This window comes from Xiphophorus maculatus, chromosome 2 (genome assembly GCF_002775205.1).
Source record: "Xiphophorus maculatus strain JP 163 A chromosome 2, X_maculatus-5.0-male, whole genome shotgun sequence".
In the NCBI taxonomy this organism is placed as follows: Eukaryota; Metazoa; Chordata; class Actinopteri; order Cyprinodontiformes; family Poeciliidae; genus Xiphophorus; species Xiphophorus maculatus.
In genome coordinates, this window is record NC_036444.1 from 13,744,967 (window position 1) to 13,768,918 (window position 23,952).

At 38.7% G+C, this 23,952-nt stretch overlaps 1 protein-coding gene across 7 annotated transcripts; it reads right to left on the reverse strand.

Moving 5' to 3' along the window:
* Positions 1–76: 76 nt before the first annotated feature.
* ppfibp1 (PPFIA binding protein 1) lies at positions 77–20,976 on the reverse strand. Of its 7 annotated transcripts, XM_023347154.1 has the most exons (28): positions 20,818–20,976; positions 13,909–13,990; positions 13,278–13,483; positions 12,500–12,589; positions 11,529–11,642; positions 11,259–11,387; positions 10,256–10,348; positions 9,739–9,831; positions 9,001–9,118; positions 8,819–8,863; positions 7,454–7,515; positions 7,296–7,380; positions 6,886–7,025; positions 6,536–6,633; positions 5,812–5,872; positions 5,558–5,732; positions 5,184–5,216; positions 4,474–4,615; positions 4,267–4,398; positions 3,527–3,677; positions 3,301–3,412; positions 3,088–3,176; positions 2,501–2,623; positions 1,844–1,969; positions 1,570–1,758; positions 1,307–1,468; positions 1,099–1,164; positions 77–1,002 (listed from the first exon to the last, which is right to left on the reverse strand). In XM_023347154.1, exons 2-28 carry the CDS (start codon positions 13,970–13,972, stop codon positions 919–921), a joined length of 2,982 nt encoding a protein of 993 aa, XP_023202922.1. In that variant the 5' UTR covers positions 13,973–13,990; positions 20,818–20,976; the 3' UTR covers positions 77–918. The 7 variants fall into 7 exon arrangements, with proteins under 7 accessions (XP_023202922.1, XP_023202940.1, XP_023202932.1 ...); XM_023347172.1 differs by lacking the exon at positions 9,739–9,831; XM_023347164.1 differs by lacking the exon at positions 8,819–8,863.
* Between the last annotated feature and the right edge of the window lie 2,976 nt (positions 20,977–23,952).

Here is a 23,952-nt window from a genome sequence, read left to right on the forward strand (position 1 = left end):
TAAAAAGATTTTAGTAAAAAAATAAAATAAAAATGTAATTAGATATTTTGGTTGTCATTGGAAAAATAAACAACACTTTCAGTTTTTGGTAGTTTATTTTGTCCCCTGGAACAAAACTCAGGTTGACTTAAATTAGTTTATTGAGCTCAATAATTGAGTTTAGAAATGTATATCTTATGATATAATAAAGAGTCAAATTACAATATTTAAAAAAAAAAAAAAGATATTTTCTCAGAGTACATGGTCACAGGAACAACCCAACAGGTTTCCAAAATCCTTCTAGGACAAAGAGTAAAATACAAACGTGTTGAATTCAGACATCATGCTATGATATGATCTTCAGACTGGGTAATTCGAATGTATTGTATGTGCAAATGCCTGAGCATACAAATCTTCATAAAATAGATAAAATACAAGACCATTATTGTTTAATCAGCAAGGTTTAGTTATGTAAAAAACAAACAAACATAGCAGCTGCAGTTATTGTTTTAGACCTACTTTCAGAATTACTTCTTCGGTTCAGCAAAGCCCACGTCTTATTAAATTTTTTAATTCAGAAGGCAACTAAAAGTCATATATTAAAATATATAAAATCATATTTTCCTTTCTTGCTGGTTGACGCTCTCAGAATCAAAACAGAGTTTCTATATCACAGAGTACAAAATATTTCCAGAAACCAGCTGGCAGGAAAACAGTGGTGTCATCCTATGTGTTCCCTCGGACATCAGTAACTGTGACGAATGGACTGAAGACTCTCACCATGACGCTCCGTATAACTGAGGAAGCTGCAACACTTTTGGCTCTTTAACACTAAAAGGAAATGGGGATCATTAGCTGGGTTTACTGGTGCAGCGTGCAGGAGAGAAGGGTTGGCCCAGAGTTTCATTCACAGCAGGACCAGGTCTGACCCAGACGCTCTCATGCGTTGGATTCCTCATCCGTTACGCTGGGGTTTGGAGAGTTTGACATCTCTTTAAAGAATTCATCATCTTTCAGCATGCTCTGGAAAGACACACGGCAGATGAAAACATCACACTAGAAGCTCCTTAATGAAGGATCACTGGGCGTTTTGATTCCTGTGGATGCTCCTGGATTTACCGTCAGGTTCTGGATTCCCTCAGAAAAGGCCCCGATTTGTCTCACCGTCCCCTCAGAGTCCTCCATCTGCACATAGAGACGCTTACTGAATACAGCATCATGCTTATCCTGAGTCTGACAACAGCTGATGTTCATTTGTCTTAAATCAACTTTGAATTTAAAGTTCAATTAAAAAAATGTTTGAAAAATCTTAGTGTAAGGAGCTCACCTGCTCCAGCCTGTCCAGGTCGTCCTCATAGATCTGGAGCTCGAAGCCTTTCTGGAAGCTTTGACCTTTTGGCATCTCCACATCCATTGGGCACACATACTCCTCATTTTCCTCCTGCTTCTTCTTCCTCATCCCAAAGTTACCAAATGACAACTTCCTTGGCTGGGATGAAACAAAAATAATAAAACGTATCAAAGTTTGAACTTATTCCAGCTCTACAAACAGAACCCTGTGAACAAACAAAAGAAGAAATATTAGATTACCTTGACTTTAGTGGTGGCAGTGAGCAAAGTGTAGTCTGGGTTCTCCAGACATTCCTGTTTGAGCTGCTGGGCCTCTGAGCCAATCAGCAGACTGAAATGTGTGGCCAGGTGGCGACGCAGCAGAGTCTTATTAGGGGGGATGTTCAGCAGCAGAGCCATGGCCTCCACATTGAACCGGGGCTCCAGAACCTGAACAGACGAACACGTGTTGGGAGTGGACAGGTCAGAGGTCATGTCCTGCCTCGCACATTGAAGGGAAATCAGAGTTCCTCACCATCAGGCCTCCGTGGACGCCACTGCCTCTGAGGTTGGGAGCGTACTCGGCGAGGTCGACAGATCGAAGCCACTCCATCACCCTGTGGTTGGTCCACTGGGAAATCTCTGCAGGTGAAATGTTTTTCTACAACCCAAATGCAGAGACAACATAAATAAACTAGAAACTAACATAGATGTTCATTTTCAGATGTGCATTAGGAAAAAAACCTCATAAGAGAGAAGACATGAAAACTGACCCAGACAGTGCACAAAAACAAATGTTGGTTGCATAAATATTGCTGCTTCAAATGCCCTTGTGCAATGTTGTACAGTTTTGCACCATTTAAATATTTATTTTCATACATTTTATATCAAATATTCCAAATAAAATTTCAACTGGTATCTATTGCTTTTAAATAGCAGGCAATCTCACTGCTTCAACTCTGAACACAATCATAACAATATAATACAGAAGTGATAATGTTGTATTTTTCAAATTTCAAGTATAAACAGCATTAATATCAAATCAGTTTATTCAAAACAAAAAAAGCCTATTGTTGATTAGCTGTTTCACTGCATTCTCTTTATGCTCATAAATATTCTTTTCTGACTAAAAGAATTAAGTTTATTCAACCCGTCTCCTCATTTATAGGTAATGTTAACCTGCGGCGTGTACCTCATCTGATGGTCTGCGGCGCAAACAGTTTGGCTCGTAGTTGTTGAGTCGAAGAACCTGAATTGCTCTCTTGATGCTGAGGTGATGCAGGACACTTCCCACCTTCAGGGAGAGCAGGTCGTCCTAACGGACAAAGAAACCAATGGTACGGTTTATAAACTTAGAAGTTTATAAGTTTTAGCTTTCAGATAAAACAGATGAAAATGCCACACCAGCTACAGAAAAATTCAAGAGGATACTGCAGCAGCTTCTATAAAATGTCAGGCTCTTGTAGCTGTCGCAAAATCAAATTCAAACACCCTTTACTAAAGTCAAATCTACTCCTTATATAATAAAAATCTTTATGTCACTCATGCACTGAGTAGACAAAGCACAGAACTATCAAGGCATACCACTAATATATGAGGCAGCAGGAGCGCCATCTATGGTGCATTCTTTAAATTACAGCTTTGTCTGCTGTAATTTAATCAGGTCGAATAAATTGTTTTGCTACATTTTTGATCCAGTGGAATAAATCCTCAACTGACAGAGTTGGAGTCCTCAAAGTCCCTCATTTCATCAAAGTAAAATCTGTCACATAAACTCACCACGGTCATATAGTGAAGCATTCGACCATCAACTCTGGCTTCATCAAACTGGGTTTTATACTGAGGAAGACCGATGTCGTCCAACCACCCTGACAGGAAACAGATAATAAATACATTATTTGTGCAACGATAGAATAAAATAAAGTAAAACTGAATGCAAAGAACACATTTTTAGAATGAAAAACTACAATAAAAACACATAACTTGACTTACTAGTCACCCAGTTGTAGTCCAGCTTTCCCTTATTATCCTCCTCCTCTGAGCCGAGGGCCTGCAAAGCGAGCTGCAGCTTCTTTCTGTGCAGCTGCTGCTTGATTCCCAGCTCCTAAACATCCATGGGAACACAAATGAGGAGCTGGCATCCTTAGATATTACAAATCAAGCTCTGTCAGACAATATTTGATATGACAACTCATTAAACTATTCTGCCACGTCTCACCCTCTCAAGGTCTTGCTGCGACGCCTGCAGCAGAGTCTGTCCCGAGTGGATCCACACACGGGCCATGTTGACGTAAAGGCCCAGGCCCTGCTCCTGCAGCCAGTCACAGACCTGATCCTTTGACCAGCGCGCAAACGGAGCGTCCACTTCACTACAAAGGAGGTACAACAGATCAAATTGTATGGGGTCTCTCAGTTCAGCAGCACTCAGAAGCTACAAGAATTTATTTTAATTTGCATACAAAATGCTTTGCTTCTCTATTAAGTCAGTTACTGTACTTAATAGCTAGGTTTTTATATTCTTTTCAAATTACTTTTTTTTTGTAATAGTTATTTACTATAAAATGGTACCAATAATATTCTGCTCCACCTGTGAGAGAGAGCTTGTGCAAGATAACAACATGAGCCTTAGTCACAATAATTATGGTATTCATAAAAGCCGAATAATAGAACAAGTCAAGGGGGGGGGGAATCATTATTTGTAGAAACCAGTTTATTATTCTGGGTTCACTTGGATGAAATCCAATGACTCTTCCTGAGTGAACCATAAAACCTATGGAACATTTGTGCACTAGGAAAAGATAATGAATGAGCATCATTTCCACTGTGAAACATGCTGCCCTTATTTTCATGTCTTTGTTATTCTTCAATTCATTATTTCTGCAAGTCATCATACAATAGAGTGAAAACAAGGAAACCACAATCTGGCTTTCATTCTTTACGCTGAATGCACTGACTCACTTGTTGACTCGCTGGAAATCACGAGACCAACCCAGTCTGGGTCCCGCTGTGGCTCGAACTCCGCCTCGCTTGAACTCTCCCTCTGGGAGGTTGTCATCCAGGTTAAATGTGGTCGACTGACTCCGCTTAAGCCTACAGATTACAAATTTGTGTCTAGATACTGAAACAAAATATCAACAATGCAAGATTTTGTTCTTTTTCACTCACTTCCCAAAGAGTTTTTTTATGCCTTTGGATTTCTTCCTGCTTTCTGGCGTTGTAGGAAGCGTGTGTGTGCTGTCGCTGTTGGATGACCTCTGTGGCACTCCGGCGAGGTCCAGATGGTCGGTGCCCTGTCGCTCTGTCTCAGCTGCACAAACAAATGCCCACACAACACCATCGTAAGCATGTGAGAGGTACACATTGATAAAGGGGGAAATGCAGCTGTTGCACAGAGGCAGAACAGTGCCATGGAAACGGCATGATGACTCCAAGACATGGATAAACTGAGGGGCCATGACAGGGGGCATTAACGATAGAGGCTCTCTAGCAGGCATGCATCAGACACGATGATGTCCGACTGTTACTGGAATAAAAGCTCAAGTCATTAGTTGTTTTAGATTATAAATGGGAGCACTTTAATCCAAATGAGTGTTTTTCTTTAACAAGTTTCTGGTGTTTTTGATAAAAATGAGCACTCTACTTCATGCAGACACAGAGGAGCTCAACATACACAGAGTGCATGGACCGGATGTTGAGCAGATGTTTGTGCAACGAAGGAGAAGGCTTTGGATGTTAAACGATCAGGTGCTGCAGCATTAAAAGGTGCAAAATGAAGAGAAGCAAGCAAACAAAGAATGAAGGGGATGTTTCATAGTTTCCTTAGTTTTTCTGCAGGAGAACTACCACCTTACAGGGACATGTAGTCTTTACTGTACCTAGCATAGGCGCACTTGCACTCCTGCTGCGGTCTTCATGTGTTACAAAGAGCACACAACACAGGACAGCATCCAACAAAAAGACAAGAGGGCAGAAATTATGATTGGAATAATAACAGGACGGGGAGGTGGGACAAAGACACAAAACAAAAAAGGACACAGACAGGACAAATGGCAATTGGTGCCAAGGAAACTGACTTCCATATTTAAATGAGGACCACAGTTGGTGTAGGCTGCAAATTATGGTCTTGGTTCATGTATTGCACTCCCAGGGTGTGGCTTTGGAAAAAAAAAAATCTCACCCGGCAATGAATAGTTTCAGGTCACACATGACAACAGGACTTATATTTAGACAAAGTGGAGATTTCTCCCACCGAGGTTAGGGCTGCTGGATGTTTTCTTCCCTCCGCGGATCTTGAAGAAACCTTTCCCAAAAGATGAGCGAGCCTTTCTGGAACCAAAGCTGTCGTCTATGATGGAGGCAGGCAAGGTGGCAGAGGGATTCATAGGTGGTTTTTCACTCATTTTACTGTTTTCTTCACTTGTAGACTGGGGAATAATTATATACATAAAGTCATAATCAGAATTCTCCTCCTTTTATAATCATTACTAATCTCCCTTTCCTTACCATTTCATTGTTGCTGTCTTCTAACTGGACCTGGCCATCATTTTTGCTCAGTTCGTAATTACTGAAATCAACACAAAAGGGAAAATTTTACTTGTTTTACTGGAAGTTGTTGTTCTATATATTTTTTTCATATATCTAATGATGATTACAAAGAAAAAAGCTGCAACTAGAACTTCATTTTAACATTTCAACTTTATACAAGTAATGAATAGTATTTTGTACACATATATTAATCCTATTAATGAATATTTAATAACATTAGATTACTAAATATGCATTTAGTTTGCTATGATATCAAAATAAGATTTTTGTTTTGTTTTGCTTTTCCCTTCTTGTAATGAAAAAGTTTCTCCAAAATCAAAGTGGTCTTTAGTGATGAGACTCTCTGGCACAAGTTGTCAGATTTCCTCTCACTTGAGCAACTAACGCAACGCCTTGCACTGATGAAAGCACCATTGTATCCACAGAGAACTGGAGTATGACAGGAAACATTGTCAGTAGACAATGACTTTCTTAAATCAAACGTGGGATAACGTCACAATTTAGTACACTGAATGTGCCAGCCAGTGTCATCAACAAGACTGTAAACATATAGAGCTTTCAGTGTTGCATTAAGTAGGTAGATGTGTGGCAATCCTACATAAACTACTAAGTATCGCCACTAAAACAACAGGACTAACTTCTGGTAGCAACACATATGAGAAGCAATCTTTAAATATTTGACCTTTGGCCCTCTGTCTGTGCGTGCTCTGATAGTCGAACTGGATCAGCTGGGCTGGGAGAGGGCGACGAGTCTTCACTCAGTCCACTGAGTCTTTCCGGCTGATTGTGAATTAAACAGAGAAAAAAGGCAAACATAAAAGAGACATGGTTATAGTATTAGATTATTATGGGTGTGAGAGCTTACTGAGATTTGTTTTGAATTTATTTAAATTCACTTGGAAAAATAAAAAGTTGAAAGCAAGCTAAACAATTTGATCTTCCCTACTAATAATACCAAGTTTCTCAAAATACACCCAGTCTTTATTCTAACAAACCAAAACATAAAAGTACATTATATTTTCCTCAACAAACCTCATCTGGCTTCTTTGTTTGCAGCTCTTCAACATCTGTAATGTCTTGCTTTTCAGATTCCACAGAGCCAGAGCTGCCAGACAAGAGCAGACTGGATCCATCGCCAGGACTCTCAAGCCGCTCGACATCTTTTGTTTTCTCTGAAGTGAACAACACGTAGCTTTGCTTAGTGCGACATATCAAGAGAAACGTGATTAATGTTGTCAGTTACCAATCATAACTCTCTGCTAGAACAATCCCATATTAATAATTATTGAATACATGAAACAAAAATGCTGCATCTGAAAACAGAATTACATAACCCGAGAAATTCAGGAGAAAAAGAACTTGGCAGCCATCAAAACTGTACAATTTTGGTGAAATGATACTTCAATTTACTAGAGCATTTGTTTGTAGAAGCAAAGTCTAACCTTTCTTCCCTTGTACCGACATCACCATGTCTTGAACTTTCTTGTACCGCAAAAGCGACTGTTTGAGCTCCTCTATCTTACGATCCTGCACAGGAAAATACGAGCATTAAAAACGGTTCTTTATCATCAAAATATTAGGAAATTGTTGCCAAACATACCTTTTCTTCATTTGCTGCCATTAGTGATTCAACTGCCTTTTTCATTCTTTGCACTTCCACATCTGGTGAGGACAAATATGATTTAAAGTTCTGCAGAAGAAAGCTCTGTCAAAGACAGATTTTTGGGATGCATAAAAAGCCTGACAGTAGAGAGAAGCTGGGATAACAAACACAATGAGCCCACTCAGGCTGCAAAATTACAGTCACTCTAGTGACAAATCATGATTTCTATGATTTAACTTTGTGAGAACATTTCCATTCATCAGAACACACACTCCTACACACGGTTCTATAAGATATTTGTGATCAGCATCACCAATAATCACCACTTATCATTTTAAGCTTATTTTCAGCAAATGGGCAAAAGTTAATTAAGAAAATTAATCTAAAGGCAAGAAAACATCTAATAAACCTTTTGTAGTTACTACCAATACTGAAAACCTAGTTTTGGTCTTAAAGGATTAAGTGGAAGGTAATATTGGTTGATGATAAAAAACATGTTTTAAAAAGCTGATCAAAGGCTGGCAAATCTTTAAGCTGGGTGACCATAGAAGAGTCAGAGTTGGTCTATACGTGCTTTGCTTGTACTTCATCTGATCCTTGAGGATCTATTATTAGATCCACTGTGTTCTCCAAATGTAGAACTGCTAAACAAATCTAGAAAAAAATCCTTGACCTTTTATCAACAAGGCTGATTGTTTAGGGTTTGTGTATTCCTCTTCTGCATGATTTTATTATATACACTGTAGATGCAGTATGTTTAGTGTCGGGGACTAATATCTCCCAGTTCCAGTAAATTTTACATTGATTTGTAGAGCATTCCATAGGGAGTGTGTCTGCTGACTAAAATGAAATTGTTCTATGCAATTTATCTTTTTTTAAAGTAAATATGACTGAGTGGAACAGGCACAGATGTGACAAAGATACAGGCAGACAACATGAGATATGATATCAGAGGTTAGCAGGAGAAACATCAGCTGCTGGTGTGAGCAAGGAAAGCTTAAAAGGATTTTGAGGAGAGGCATTATGGGTAAATGAGGTGATTTTTGTTGGAGAACATGAGAGGCATTGATGTACAGCTTGAATGGTTATAACAGCACTGAATTCCTCATTCCTGGTGAAAACACAAAGCCAACCGTTCTTGCTGCTATTTTTAGGCTGAACATTAAAAACACAGTGAGAGAGACGATGAAAAGGTCCATACTTCAGTTTATTTAGGACATGGTGCAGCGTGGAGAGCTACTCGCACTTCAATGAATTATAATGGACAAGCAGAGTTCAGATGGCTCATGCTCGTTCATGCAACAGGGACTGGGGTGGGTGCAGTACTGAAGTGTGGCAATAAAAAGGATAAGACACCCTTACGCTTTTCTTTCAGCCTCTTTCTAAGCGTTTCATCTGGATGAGACACTACACAGGATGGGGAAAAAAAATTACAAGAACTGTGTAGAATTTAGCCCTAAATATCACTGATATCGGATATGAGAGATCTGAACTGAAAGCATGCTCAAATTTCAGCGAGGCTTGTGATTGGTTACATTCCTCACCTCTTTCTAGGCCATCATGGCTACTTGTGGCAACAAGTTTGAAGGCCGTGTCATCCTGTAGTCTCCTCATTTCACCATCTTTGCCCTCCAGCTGCCTCCTCAAAGACGACAGCTCCTCCTGTCCAAAAGAGGACAAGAGTGAGAGTAGATCCCCTTCCCCAGCCCAACAAGACAAACAAACTGCAACACAAAGGTTCACAGATGCCGACGTGGCACAGAGGCACGCAAGCCACACCTGCTCAGAGGGCAATGTGTGTGAGGTGGGCGACATGCACAGATGTCTTGAAGAACCAAAGCACAAGATAAAACAAAAATAATAATGAAGGAAAATCAAGCACAGAATAAATAAACCTAATTGTAAGTAACAGCTTAGAAGTAAGAGAAACAGTCGGACAAGTGTAGAAGGAGAAAAAGAAAAACACTACAAAAACTCAACATTAAAGCATACCTGTGGTTTGAACAAATGTTTGCTGACACGACTGCTCTGTAGGCTAGAGGAAGCTGTATTTATAGATGCACTTAACTTTCTAGGTTATTTTTTATTGCACTGTTAAAGAGAATGTGTGGCACAAAAGATCAACATCACATTACCAAAAAAACACAGAAACCTACAGAACTTAGGATGTTTATTTTTGCTGCTGTTAAAAAAAAAAAAAAAAAAAAAAAAAAGAGCCAAAGGGAGAGGTCAAAAACCATAATCATACGGCAAGCACCACATTCAGCCTGAAAAAAGCCAACCTTCAGAGATTGGAGTTTGTGCTCCTTCCTCTGTTTCTCATACTGCATCTGGCCCATTTTGATTTTCATGCTAGAAAGCTTAGCCATAATGGACTAGTAGTAGAAAGACAAGTGAAACAAAGAAAAAAAAAAAAGAAAAGAAGAAACAATCAAGACAGCAGAGAAGACAAGAAAAAATAAGCACAGATATTCTACGTATGACAGTTTCATCATTAGGATCGCAGCTAATGTGGCAAGGCAAGTTAAAGCCCACAAAATAAGTCCAAGACAACAGACTGGCACTACCATGTTCTCGCTGAAAGGCTTTGAGATGTGTCAAACACTAAAGATCTGTGGCTGTAAAACGTATCATAGGATTGTGGGTTTGCAACATTTTTCGACGACTAAACACTTCTATAGATTTGACTTAAGAGGTTATTTAAATCTGATTGAACAAAGTTGTCTTTTTCAAACTCATCTCTGTTTTATTTCAAAATAATTTCGCCGATTAAAACACTAGAATCTGACATCAACTCACCTTTGTGGACTTAAGTTTCTTTTCATACTGCAGTTTTTCACTGTCCAGCTCTGTCAATCTGTACCGAAGTTCATTAATTTCAAGAATAAAATCCTGCAGAGGTTAAACAATATTACACATTAATATCTTCATAGTTTTATGCATTTCTTTACATACATGTTGTGCACTTGTTCAACCACAGCTGAAAATGGAGTATGCTACAAAACCCCCCACAATCATTAGACTAAAACTTCATTAATACAAAGTGTGGACAATATCTAAAGAGTGAGTTTGGTCTGTTTGCTTGTTGACTTCATTTTTCATAACAAAACAAAACACAGGAGAAAACTTGTGAAATAACAGCCGTAAGGTGGTACAATCTTATTCTTCCTTATAAAAACTTTGAGTGAAATGATAAATTAAAAACAATAGACCATTGTGTTAATGAGTTCTCACAACACACAACAGGAATAACAACAATAGGAAAATCATAGAAAAAGAACCAAATGTAATATTTGTATAATAAAGTCTAAACAAATTCTGTAAACGATTGCAGATGTGTTTGGAAGAAATTCCTCAGATAGTGAAGAGTCCAAAACAGCAGCAGAGATAAACTGACAGGAAGCTGTGATTTATGAGCGGTGAGGCGGAAAACTGACAGCAGCTTTTTGTTCCCCAGTGGAGTGGAAGAGAAAACCGCGATGAAACAACAACATGGTGAGTTTGAAAGCTATCCAAGCCTTCTGCAAATTTAATCTGTTAGCAGGGATCTCCCAATCTCCAATAAACATATTTTAAATGTTTACAGAGCCTTTAGGCAATAAATCCAAAAACTTAAATTTGACAGTCTCCACCATTATGTTTTGTGCAAGACTCAGTGTCATTGTAAGTATTTCTAGAATAGGTTAGTAATAAAAATGTATAATGACCTAGTAAGGGTCATTATACAAAGCAAGGCAAAAAAAATAATGGATTAGATTCAGAGCTAAAATCCATATTTCAACTTTAAATGCAGCTCACTAACCTCACTGTCCCTAAATCGGTCAAAGTCCAGTCTCTCCTTGTCCAAAGAGTTGAGCTTCAACTTGAGGTTGGACACTTCAGACATCAGATCGAGTTTCTGCGTCTCCAGAGCCGTTCTGCACAGAAGCTCCTGCAATGATAAATAAAGGAAAAATTCTATTTCAAAACAACACGCCTGTGCTGCACATATAATTCAGTTCTATTTGGTTCTTCTGTGGTTAGTTTGAGTCTGGGCTTCATTAAATAGTCAAAAATTAACACAGCCACACACCTGCTGCAGCATCTCCTCTGTGGCGTTGAGTTTCTCCCTGTGCTCATCCAAACATATGTCCAGATCGCGAATCTTCTCTCCCTGCGCCTCCACCTGGTCAGTCAGCACACTCACCTGCATGAAGCCAACAGAGGACTGCTTTGATGGAATATTTGATGTTCTATAAAATTTCAAGTGCAACGCAGTTCGACTTTGACCCCTAATAATACATTTACCCAGTTTGAAGAGTTAAAAGAAAGAATCCTTCAGTTAAAGACCAACACTGTGGTTTTAACTTAATGTGAGCTTTTCTATGATCAATATTTAAAAACCAAGTTTGATGTTTTCGTATTACTGGGTAAAAGTTATTGAACCTGCTCAGCACAGCACAAAACCTGTTTGGAAAAAGACTCATAAAACATGCTAAACACTCCAACACACTTTGCTATAACAATTAAACTCAGCTGATGCTTTTGCAAACAAATCTGTTGATTTCAAAGCACAAACTTGCAGCCAGCAATTTAACGGTTCTGATTGTTTAGAAATGAATTGATAAATATGACACATTAAATGTTTCTGCACAACCAGAACCAGAACCAAATATGAAGAAGCAGCATTCAGCTTCCACACAGCACAAATCTGGAACAAACTTCCAGAAAACTGCAAAACAGCTGAAACACTGAGTTCTTTCAAGTCTAGACTAAACCACCATCTGTTTAGTGTTGCTTTTGAACCACAACAAATGGGACACTGATCAGCATATTTGATGTGTATTGATGATTTTGATGATGGGACTCGACAAACTGTAATGTTTGTTACTGGCTTCTTGATTCTCGACAGGAGTTTTTTTATAACTTTTTATGTTTGTGTTTTAAAGATATAGAACACTTTGCACTGCCTTGTTGCTGAAATGTGCTATACAGATACATTTGGTTGATTGATTCATTAATATCTGCATTTTGCTGATATATGACGTGTTGTTGAATGGGTACCTGAAGCACCAGAGACTCCTTGTCGCCTTCTAATCTTGACAGCCTTTCTTGGTAGTGGTCACCTCCACCCAGAGAGATGTGTCCGTTGGACTGGAAGGGATAAGAAAAAACACAGATTAGACACAAAACTCATAAACAATACCAAACCTGTGAAAAATAATGATCACCTGTGGTTTAAATTGTCTAAAACTTTCTGCAGACTTTTTCCCCCTAATCAAACCAGGGCTGCCTTCACCGTCTCACCCTGCACAAACAAAACCTTACAAGGCTAAAGTAAAGGAACACACTCAGCTGTATAGTTAGTGTTACAGCATAACAGAAAAACTCCACATGGCATTTAGCCCATCACTCTTACAAACACTGCTCTGATTCCCAAAAAGTCAGCATGTTTCTTCCTGGACTCTGGCTGCGACATTAAAACTACCAGCAGAAAACCATTTTCCCCCCAAGGAAGTCAGCAGAGCTAGACAACCATGTTTGCTCTGAGCAAACAAATCACTTGTACACAAATAAAGGCAGAAGATTTCACTTACAGCTGTTGGGCATTCATTGGACTTCTTTAGAACAGAAAGGTCAACATTTACTTTTATTTTGTATTAAAAAGAAAAGCAGAAAAGATGAGGCTTTTAAATTATGCTGTAGAAAGATAAATTAAGTACAATTAAATTAAATCAAACTTCTAGTATCTGTTGTATCATCTTTAGAAGTTAATAATATGAGTTCAGAGGTCTGAGTCTAATTCGACATATACAGTCTGTCCATGATGAAAGGCTCTCACCAGGTTACCATGAAGCCACTCGACCAGACTGTCAGCGGTGGAGTCGGGGATCTGGCAGCGGAGACTTTCCCTTTCCTCTGTGTCCATTAACTCAATCACACTCCGCAGGTCCTCCAATAGGTGGAGCGCCCGTAGGCTTCCCATGAACGGAGAGGTTGGCGACTGACAGTCAAACAGACCGTTGGAATAGTCCAAGGCCTTCGAGCCTGAGGCAAATAAGCACAGACAGCACAAAACCTAATTATGCAGGCAGAGCAGACAAAAAAAAACCTTTCTGTGGCCCATTTTTATGTAAATATTGAACAGTAGTTTACTATAAAATCTTTTTCATTTGCTTAAAGTTACTCTGCTGTCACAAACTACTGTTTTATTGATATTAATGAGAAAATGCATACACAGTAAAGATAATAATTATAAAGTGTGCGGCTTAAAAACACACACCAAAAGCAAGCAGAGCGTAACAGCTTAAAACCACCTCACAAACAAGGAGCTTCAGACATCATATGATATCTGTGTAAAGGTCAGCTGTGCAAAAACCATGAAAACACAGCAGAAAGTCTTTTGAAGTTGGAACAGACAATTTGCTGCTGTTTTGCTCAAACCTGCTAAAAGAGGCGCTGGTCATTTTTACCTGCTATTATCCCATCCATCTGCTCTAAGGCAGCCGCCAACATGTCGCTGGCGTCAGACATCATCTTCAGTCACTGGTGAACCTTAAAAGTACAATGATAACCATAAGAGTGGAAAACATTAAACATCACATATTAAAAAAAATGACAGACAACATTTAGAATGTTTTGGAAGAACATTTCTAAACATCATGGTAATAATCTTAAGACTGTGGAAAAAGAGACAAGCATTCACATTTTGCAGAAATGCTGCTGGATTATAATCCAGAACAAGGAGAAAGAGATGGGTTGCTGTCAGCATCAGGAAGGGCTTTAATGTCCCTGTGGCTTTCTAGATCACAGATTCCTCTGGTTCAGCGGAGACAAAAACTAAATTCTGCTCTACTTTTTAATTCCAAATGCTTCAAGATCTTTTACTGCATCCATTGTTGGTATTGAAGGCACCCTAAGCAGCCTTGTTTGTGCATCCAAGTAATACTGTCCCATTCAGAGAAACTGTTGGGAGTGCAATAATCATTGGCTAATATATTATGCATTTTACAGACTGATGTAATATTTATCCAGTAGAACAGTCTCATGTCAGCCGATGCTCATACGGGAAACAAACATTACGCAAATTGCTGAAAATCCATGAGAGTTGAAAATAGATAAGAGGAAATAAGGAAACAGGCACATACCATAATATTTAGCCATATTATTATCACTGGGAGATTTTCTAATATTGTAAAGCAATATCCATCAGGACAATAATCTCTAACTTACAGCCAGGACCACAATTTAATGTTTAATGTTTAAGTAGAATAAAAGAACCTTCATGTGTAGGAATGGCCCAGTCAAATCATCAATCAGCCCATTTACCTAAAATGTTGGTATACAGAATGTTCAGCCAGTAAGACAGTGGACACTTTGTTTGGAGCAGTGTGAAGACACATTTTACTGTCTCAGTCTTGGACATCTGCCCCGGGAACACAGCAGGGCCTTTATCTCTGGATGTGAAATCACAGCACTCTCCTGCATTTTCATGCACACATCAGAAGTCCTCTTCCTTTAATTGCCCGCCTCCAAACCTGGGAGTGCCCCACCATTTTAAAACTTTATGGAAACCACCCACCTACCAAGTGCTGTTATTTTAGCATTTCAGAGGGCAGACTTTCCATTATGTGGAACAGGAGAGTAACAGGAAAGTAAAGAGATGCAAGGTTCGTCACAAAACGCTGCAGGGTGGGAGGAGACGAGAGGAGCCAGCACACCACCGGAAAACACTGAGCACTTTCCACCAAAAATGCTTCATTCAGGCCGCCTGCAGTAGAGGCTTACCCCAAATTCTTGCAAACATACACAGACATGACATTTTTTTAAAAAAAACAAATGGCCTTCAACCAAAATGTTGAAGCCTTAAAGCACGTTACTGTGCTAGTTGTGTGCAACGTTTTCAGAAATTATGGGAGAGACAAAAAATCTGAATATGCTAAAAATAATAAAACTACAATTTCAAAACTGTTGCACTTTATTTCCTCTGGTCCTAAGGTTTAGAGTTCTTTCAATGAGATGCCAGAGAAGATGAGAGCAATAGAGCTGCTGCCCACTGCCAATCAGCAGGCTGAAGGATTAAAGAAGACTACTACCCTTCTTCTAAAAATATGTCCAGCCACAAAAACAGACAATTATCTAGCATCTCGTGGCGTAGCGGGTAGAGCGGCACCTCATCGTGGTTGTCTCGGGTTCGACTCCCGACCTCGGTACCTTTGCCACATGTCTTCCCTCTTCTCTCTAATCATTTTCCTGTCTACTTACTGTCGCAAAAATGGAAACAAAATGTCACTAGCACCATTCAAAACTGAATAAAACAAAGCAAACAAAAAAACCATACAGTCAATTATGCCGTGGGTGTTTATACCCACGGCATAATTGGTTTAAAGTTTAAAACTGGAGTTGGCTGGCTATAAGGAGCATGTGTTTTATAGTTGTCCACTGGAGCAGATAGCCCAACTGATACATCAGCTAATATCTGCCTGTTGCACTTGTTTTGCGCTCTAAAAAGAACAGAAAAAGGTAACAGACATTCAAATTTGTGATTATTAATTTGTTCAGGTCGAACAAAATCTTGTCATATTATATTAAATATCACAATACTTCTTGTTGAGGTGATGAAGTTGGAATAGAAGATGCCCCAACTAGTCTAAATCATGTTTGGCAGAATTTTGGGTTTCCAGTAGGAACGTTTGATGGCCACAGAGCGAAAGACAAGACATAAACATAAGAAGTGCAAGTTATTCAGACGCTGAATGAGGCAGAAGGCATCACTATGACAACTGATGGCTGGATATCTAGGGATGTGTTGAGCTGCATCACAATCACAACTCATGCTTTCAATAGCAGCTGAGGAATGATAAATGTCCTATTGTCTGAAGAAATTCAAGAAATAGAAAGATATCAGTTTGCTGAGGTTAGGTCGTCAAAACAGATAAAAATCCATAATTGAAGAAATATTAAAATCTTGTCCTGTTGTGTTTTGTGAGCTCAAGATCATGTCTCGTCTTGTGGATTTAATGTACAGTCCTTTTTTTGTTTTCAACACTCAGACATAAAAAATAAATGCACACATAAATTTGTATGGCAGTGTTTGAGGTTGTATTTAAATCCAGAATTTTGGGATGACTAATGAAACAGAGTTGTTCATATATTAGACCAGCATTTAGATTCTCTAAGCTAAGCTCTTAAAGCTTAGTTTATAAACAACATGAATGATTGAACTATGGCAGCATTGTTATGAGAATAGTACTTTCTTAACCGGCCATGACGCAATTAAAGTCACTGTGAAACCACAAAAGACTAAAGCAAACTGAATCTAGAAGCTACGATTACAATCCTGTTAGCAAATTATACCACAAAGACCAAGATAAGACTTTCATTATTTTGAAATCTTAGAAAACTTCTAGACATTCTCCTCTATCAAGCGTGCACGAAAAGATACATCACTGTCACTCACTGCATAATTGCGACAGAACATGATCAAGCTGACAGAGCTGGAATGGAGGTCTGCGGGGCATACCCTTTAAATACCTGAACCAGTCAGTCTCTTTGTCTTCCTCAGAGGAAGAGCAAATGTGGGTGAAGGGAACACATGGCTTTCAGCAAACACACTTCAAACGCAGCAGACCAGGTCCAGACATGCTGCTTTGGAACCTGCTGTCCATGTGTCAGGCAGCTCTGAACAAATGCAAAAAACCTGTCTGAACACTTCCACACTTACATCCTTATGGATGCATGCAGAACTAAACAACTCAGAGTACATAATTGCTTAGAGGAACACTTGTCTTTAGCCATCTAGCCTGAGTCATGTTGCAAGCAGACATGGCAACTTTACATGCGTTGTCTTAACTGACAAGTCATCACATCTGAGCATAGATTTGGATTTGATCTTTATCTTATCTAAAGCACATCAAGGAGGGAGCAGATTCAGATATAAAACTTGCTGTTACACTTTGAACTGTATTTTGTCTGTGTGGTTTTGCTATCTAAGGAGACATCTCAAAAACCCCAGCACCTTTCATGTAAACAATGCCTCACCAACTGCATTTCTCCAAGCATAACTGGCACCACTATTAGACACAAAGGGAACTCCATTATTCATCATTCCGGGTTATTTTGACTGGAAGGCATGCAACGCTACAGTGCACAGGACGCTTACAACACAGCCTGCCTCAACACTCTCGTTCTTGAACTTAAAAGATCCTTAAAGCTAAACTGTAGAGACATAAAAAGCACTACAATCGGAAAGTAGTCCTACCCTTTTGGAAAGACCAGCCTGATAACCCACAGCGACATCCAGAAGATAATGAATACAAGGGGAAGAGTGGACCATAGTAATTGCTTTGAAATCCTTCAACGCTTGTCCCTTCAGGCAGAGAATACCATTACAGGCCATCGTCACTGGACAATCTTCAGAGTTCTCAAAAAATTCCTGGTATTAAAAAAAAGAAAAGAAAAAATCTCCCACAATCCCTTGGAAGCTTGGCATCTGCACATGAACAGGAAACAGAATAGCAGCCTTGGGGTCTCATGTCTCTAAAGGGAGAAAGAGTTGGGTTTACACCCAAAATGTAACCGACTTTAGCAGCCTGTCCTGCGACTGGCGGTGAAAAAGCTTGAAAGAGAAGAATTTACAAACTCACTCATAGTTCAGTTTTTTTTCTATTTTTACTTTGGTAGCGTAATGATTTCCAGGGACATGGCAGAGTGGATCCAAGCCTCTCCACATAGAGACACCATGTTTCGACTCGTGGCTAATTTTCACCTTCACAGAAATTCCACAGGAAAATAAAAAAAAAAAACTGCAGCTAAGACCTCATCCTGCTTTACATCAGAGAACAGCCAGTCGATTCAACACAGTGTATGTTCAGAAAACACACACACACACAATGCTAAATGATGTGTGTATATATATATATATATATATGAATGGCTCCACATAATGTCTAAGGTTTAATGTAGCAGCACAGCAACGATGTGTCTCAGATATTTCACCCTGTGTAAACAAGGTTAGGGCCTGCAGAACGCCGCTCCAGAATAACCTACAGCTATTTTCAAACTCTGTGCACAGGCAGAACACATCATCACTAATTTTGTAACAGCTAATAAAGGCCTGAGTGGCAAAGTGATAAAAATGCAAAGTTAGGGGAAGACTTTAGCTTAAAAGGTGATCCAAAGTGAGCACAAGATGGAAATTAAATGTTTAAAATAATTAAGGCCTGCAGTGATAAAATCTCCAAGAATTTCCTGCCTGTGTATGCACAAGCTCTTATAAGAGATCCATTTATGTTGGACAGCAGGACACATTCTTTTCACATTACTCACAGATTGTTCCTTAACTTGATTAAAAACCCATTCTGACGTTATTCCAAATTGTGCAAATGTGTTGCAAACTCCAGGCCTTCCATTAAGTGTGCTACTATCAGCAGGACATCGGCTACAATTTGATAATTTTATAGTTTTTGGCACTGCTGGTTGCGTAATCCCTTGTAAACTGTTCTTTTATTTGCTACTAAAGACTGCAGTTTTAAAATGTCCAAAATATAAAAATATTTCCGTGAAAACAATTCCATGCTTAATTCAGGCTAAATATTTCCTTTAAGATGAGTTGGTATTACAAAGATTTTCATTTACTAAATGTCAGAATGTTTTTTTATTTTTTTTTACTTCCATTAAGCTATGCATTTAAACTATTCGGGAGAGCACAGAAGATGACTTCATAGTTTTGGAAGGTTCTGATAGGTTAATTCAAGGCACACATGTGTATTTTAAGGCAGCACCTTAATTACACTGGTTCCTTGAGTGACAACATAGAAAACAATAATAAAATCAGGAGAGTAATCAGTAATTTAATTGGGGACCTTAACAACTTTAGCTCATCCTTGGCTATAGTTTTCTAATACCTAGCCTCAATGTAATCTAAACATAACATTTTGAGCTGTTCAAAGAATTATATGCCAGCATCAACACTGTGTTCAGAAAGGATACACGTTCTGTGTCCCGGAGATGAACAATTTTGTGAAGATGAACGCTTACGCTGACAAGAGAATGTCAGTATCCATAGTAAAATGAGTCTGAACAACAACTCAAAGAACAAATCGTTACTCCAAAAGGAACATAAAAAGTACATTGCAAATATCCTTTTCCCAGGAAAAAGGATATTAATATTTGGAGACATGTCTTTGTGACCTAACAAAACTAAAATAGAAGTGTCAAAATTGGCTATTGTTGCATTTGGAGAAAATGGGGGACAACTTGGAAACCGGAGAACACTATCCCAACTGCGAAGTACAGGGGTGGCAGCATCATGGTTTATTTTGCTGGATGCGGGACTTTTGCATTTCACAAACAGTTCATCAGTCGATTTTGATCACAGTCCCATGCAAAAGTTGTGTTTAAGCAATGTGGCCTATAATCCCGACTCAATTGCACAAACTCTTGTCAGGAGGAAATTAGATTAGAAATTTTGTTGTAATTCTAACTAATCTGAAGCAGGAAATGTTGGGTCTGATTTAAGGTCACAGTTTTCACAGCTTTTAAAACACTAATGCAAAAAGGAAAAAAAAACATATCCTAGTTCCTTTCTCATTTCCGTTGTGAGACTAGCCTGCAGACAATACTGCTGTTTTGGGAAAATATCATAAAACAAGGACCAACTAGTTTGAAGGGTGGACTCGAGGGCAATACAACATCTGATCAGGTTTCAGAGATCTGGAAAAACAACAGCCTCCGAGGTCAAACTTTGAAAGGAAACATAAAACTAATTTGATGGGAAAAAATAATTTAAAAAAATCCTGAGGCCAAGTGGAAATGAGTGAATTCCTCCCAGGTGTAGAGGCCAGCTATTTTTTATATAATTTTTTTGCGTTATCCCATCTTACTCTATAAACTGTGTCAAATTTAGGCTTAGAAAAATGCTCGATTATATTTAGCTAGTTAATGTGTATGCAATAAAATTACTTGTCACTTTACTTTAGCATTTTTAGTTCTGCAAAATTTTGCCTGTTATTTAAAAGTAACCCTATTTTCTAAAAAAAAAAAAAAAAACTTATAAAGCTAAACTTTGTAAGTTTAGCTGTTTCAAATGTAGTAATTTGTTTTTACGTAAAACTCACTAAAACATAACTTAACTTTTGTTCACCAAAACACAACAGTGAAAGTTGTTGACCGTCAACAGACTTTCCTGCGGCACATCACCGACCCCCTTCTTTGGTCGTTTAAAGAACCGTTGAAACGGTTAAAGGTCCAGCGAAACTAGCCGTTAAACTACGAAGGACCAACAGAAGCATTCAGGCGCGCGGGACGCCGCCGCTGAACGAAGTTTATCACGAAAGAAGAAGCAAACAAATCACTGCCAAAAGAACAACACTTCCTCTTACCGCCACTCCGGTCGAAGGAATTGGCTTTTCCGTTGATTTGATTTCCTGATGATAAAGTTAAACTCCACAGTTTCTGAACTTCTCCGTACCCACCAAAGAAACCCCCCAGTTCCTCCACATCGCTACGCCATGATGTCGATGTGACACGGCAGTGGGGGGGAAAGTTGATGACGCCACAGTTAAAAAAAAAAAATCCCTCCCTGCTCCAACCTGGATTGGTCCGGGAGCAGGGATCTTTGGGTGCGCACCATTTCTCATCCAGTGAGGCAAACGGCACACAAATCCACAGTGAACGCGCGACGGACTCCCACGTCCAGAATGACTGATATTAATAAAATAAAGTTGCCTGGTTGCCAAGATATCGACATTGTTGTAATTAATACATGTATGATTCTGCATTATGTATCACAGAAAATGATCTTTAGTGCCACCAACTCCTTTGTCAGGAAAGTATTGGCTATGTATAAGTTGTTAGAAGTCCCTATGGGTCAACACACGAAATTGATTCTGCAAATCAGAATTTTTTTTTATGCTAATGGATACACAAGTCGCAGTAAAACATGGACTCTAAAATATGATAATTTTGGATGTTTTCTGCACTGATACTGTAAATGCACCATGCACATGTGCAATTCGTTTGTAGTCTTGATGCAGACGGGAATAACATTTTCTTCGGACTGCAGTAGGGAGGGATTGCTGCATGAGAATACCAATGAGTGTTTTGGGATGAGGCATGAATGTGCTTCTTGTTAAAAAGATTAAGAACTGTTAATAATGACATAATAAACGTAGATCAGTGTGACTTGTCTGATCACCATCCCCTGGGAAAAATGTATTGCCCCCCCCCATTTAAAAGAAAAACTCTTCTTGACGTCCACCACTTTTATCCCAGTTGTTTCCCGGCTGACTGTTAGGGAATGCGCCCTTTTACAAGCCAGGAAGCCTGTGGCGTTCACTGTAGCGTAACAGGAGCAAATGGGTGCCAGATCTATCTGTTAGTCTGTCACTTGACCCCGAAAACTTGCATATTTTAATGTATTTATTTGGCACAGATGATAGTAGTCAAAAAGCACAGTGATTAATAATATTACATTAATTAAAGTAGTTATTGTAATTTTGTGTTGGACCATGAAAGGATATTTTCTTCAAAGTCTGAGACGTGATAGTCAGAGGTTTACCACAGGCGACCTTAACTGGGACGTATTATTGATTTTAAAAAAAGCATTGTGAAACATTAGTTTTACAAAAATAAACCAAAGAATTATAACTATCATGATTGCAAACAAAGTTCAGAATGACCCTTTGAAGCTACTAAGCTACTGTTCTGCTAAGCCAATCAGATTCTCTTTAGATGTAGTTGGCAACGGATCTGAGTTGGTTTATTTTGACTGTCAATTCCTAATGTTTACTTATTTTTAATCAATTTATTTTGTGTAGTTGTTCGTGGTATGGCTGCGGCATAACATTTGCACTTCCATAAAAGTTTGGCAACAGTAAAGCACACGGGAGGGGTTCATGAAGTAGACCACGACCCACTGGAGCGGCCGCATTTTGTTATCAAAGACCTTCAGTGATGATCTCGAGCAATGATCAAAAAAAAGTTTGCTTTTTATGTCATAGTAAAATAATTGACTGGATATCGCTGACATTGTTTTGCAGCAGAAAATAAAGTTAAATGAGCCAAATCAACCCGAAAGAATGGATGAAAAAAAGGCCAATTTGTTTATTTCTGGTCACATGGAATGCTTTGCTCCAATAGGAAGCCGAAAGGCTAAAACAAGGTTTGAAAAGGTATTTTCTATACACAGACATTTAAATATCAACATAGGTTTTATATGACACCTGTACAAATCATTGCATTAATATGCGATTATACTGAAAACAGCTGTACAGCTGAAATTCTTAAAGCCTTTCAATGGTTTTGACTCTGCACACTGTGCCACCAGCGCTCTCTACTGGAGATTATGGGTTACTGCAAAGTTTTATAATCAACGTCAGTGCCATTAGTCATTGTCATATTTTCTAGCAGTGCTTTCATTTTGGACACAATTTAACTGAATATGCAAGTAAAATGAGTAATAGAAGACTGATTTAATTTCACAACATTCTAGGCAACATTTGCTACAATATTTCACTTTAGTTTTCCTATTAGTTTGTTTATTTATTTCGATTTTTAATTTTGTTTTGCAAAGCAAGCGTTATCCATAAGTACTCTAGTCAAGGGCTTATTAGCCTGGTCTTTTATAGAACTGAAAAACAAATACAGAAAAAATGATTAAAAACTATTGAAGACTTAAACATATGTAGTCTTTACTCAAAAATAAATTCAGCAAGATAAAATGCATAGAAAAAAAAGCATGGCTTCTTTTACTACTTCACAGAACTATTTTAACCTCTTATTGTGCATTTATATTGCTTTATTATTAAAAATTATGCACAATTTCGTTTTTGCAGGTTTTTTGCTTGTGTGGTGTTTTTATGGTTTTCTTGTTGTCATGCACTTTGAAGCCATCACAGAAAATATTTTGTTTTCTACATCAAAGGTCTACAACTTGGTCCTGGAAAGATATAACCTTGCAACTTTTCATGCAGTGAGACATACTGTATATCCCAGATTAAAATAAACTATCTCTGGCACTGATTGGCTTTAAAAACCAATATCTGGACACACAAAAAGACAGTTCATTTGCTTACAAAAACTACATTTTATTTCAAATGGAGTCGAAGCAAAACTCTGTGAAAAGGTCAATCACTCTGTCACAGCAAAACAGGCTGACATGAGAGCAATATATTATCTTTCTGAGGAAACGACAACCACAACAGTGGAACAACGGAGGAAGCTGCACAGTAACAATACCAAACAGCCTTAGAAAAAGAAAAAGGACCTGTATCCATGGCATGACTCCTTAGCGCTGTGTGTTTGCTTAGGTAGTGAGTTCTGAAGCCAACATGTGCAGCTGCTGGTTCCATCTTTGCACAGGTTTCCACATCATCCATTGATGGGCACAGCATGCCATGGATGGAGCTTCAAGTTAATCCAAAGATATGCAGATTAGCCCTCCGTTCAGTCCACAGAGGCGCCTCCAAGTAAAACAGAAAAAAACAACAACACCACAGGTTTCATTATGTGTCCGA

Excerpts from the sequence above, each read along its gene's own strand:
- ppfibp1 (XM_023347154.1), bottom strand. The coding sequence starts at position 13,972 with ATGATGTCTGACGCCAGCGACATGTTGGCGGCTGCCTTAGAGCAGATG. Across the intron at positions 7,026-7,295 it reads GTCGGTACAAGGGAAGAAAG|AGAAAACAAAAGATGTCGAG; the intron begins GTTAGACTTTGC and ends TGTTCACTTCAG. Across the intron at positions 3,678-4,266 it reads GATTTCCAGCGAGTCAACAA|TGAAGTGGACGCTCCGTTTG; the intron begins GTGAGTCAGTGC and ends CCTCCTTTGTAG.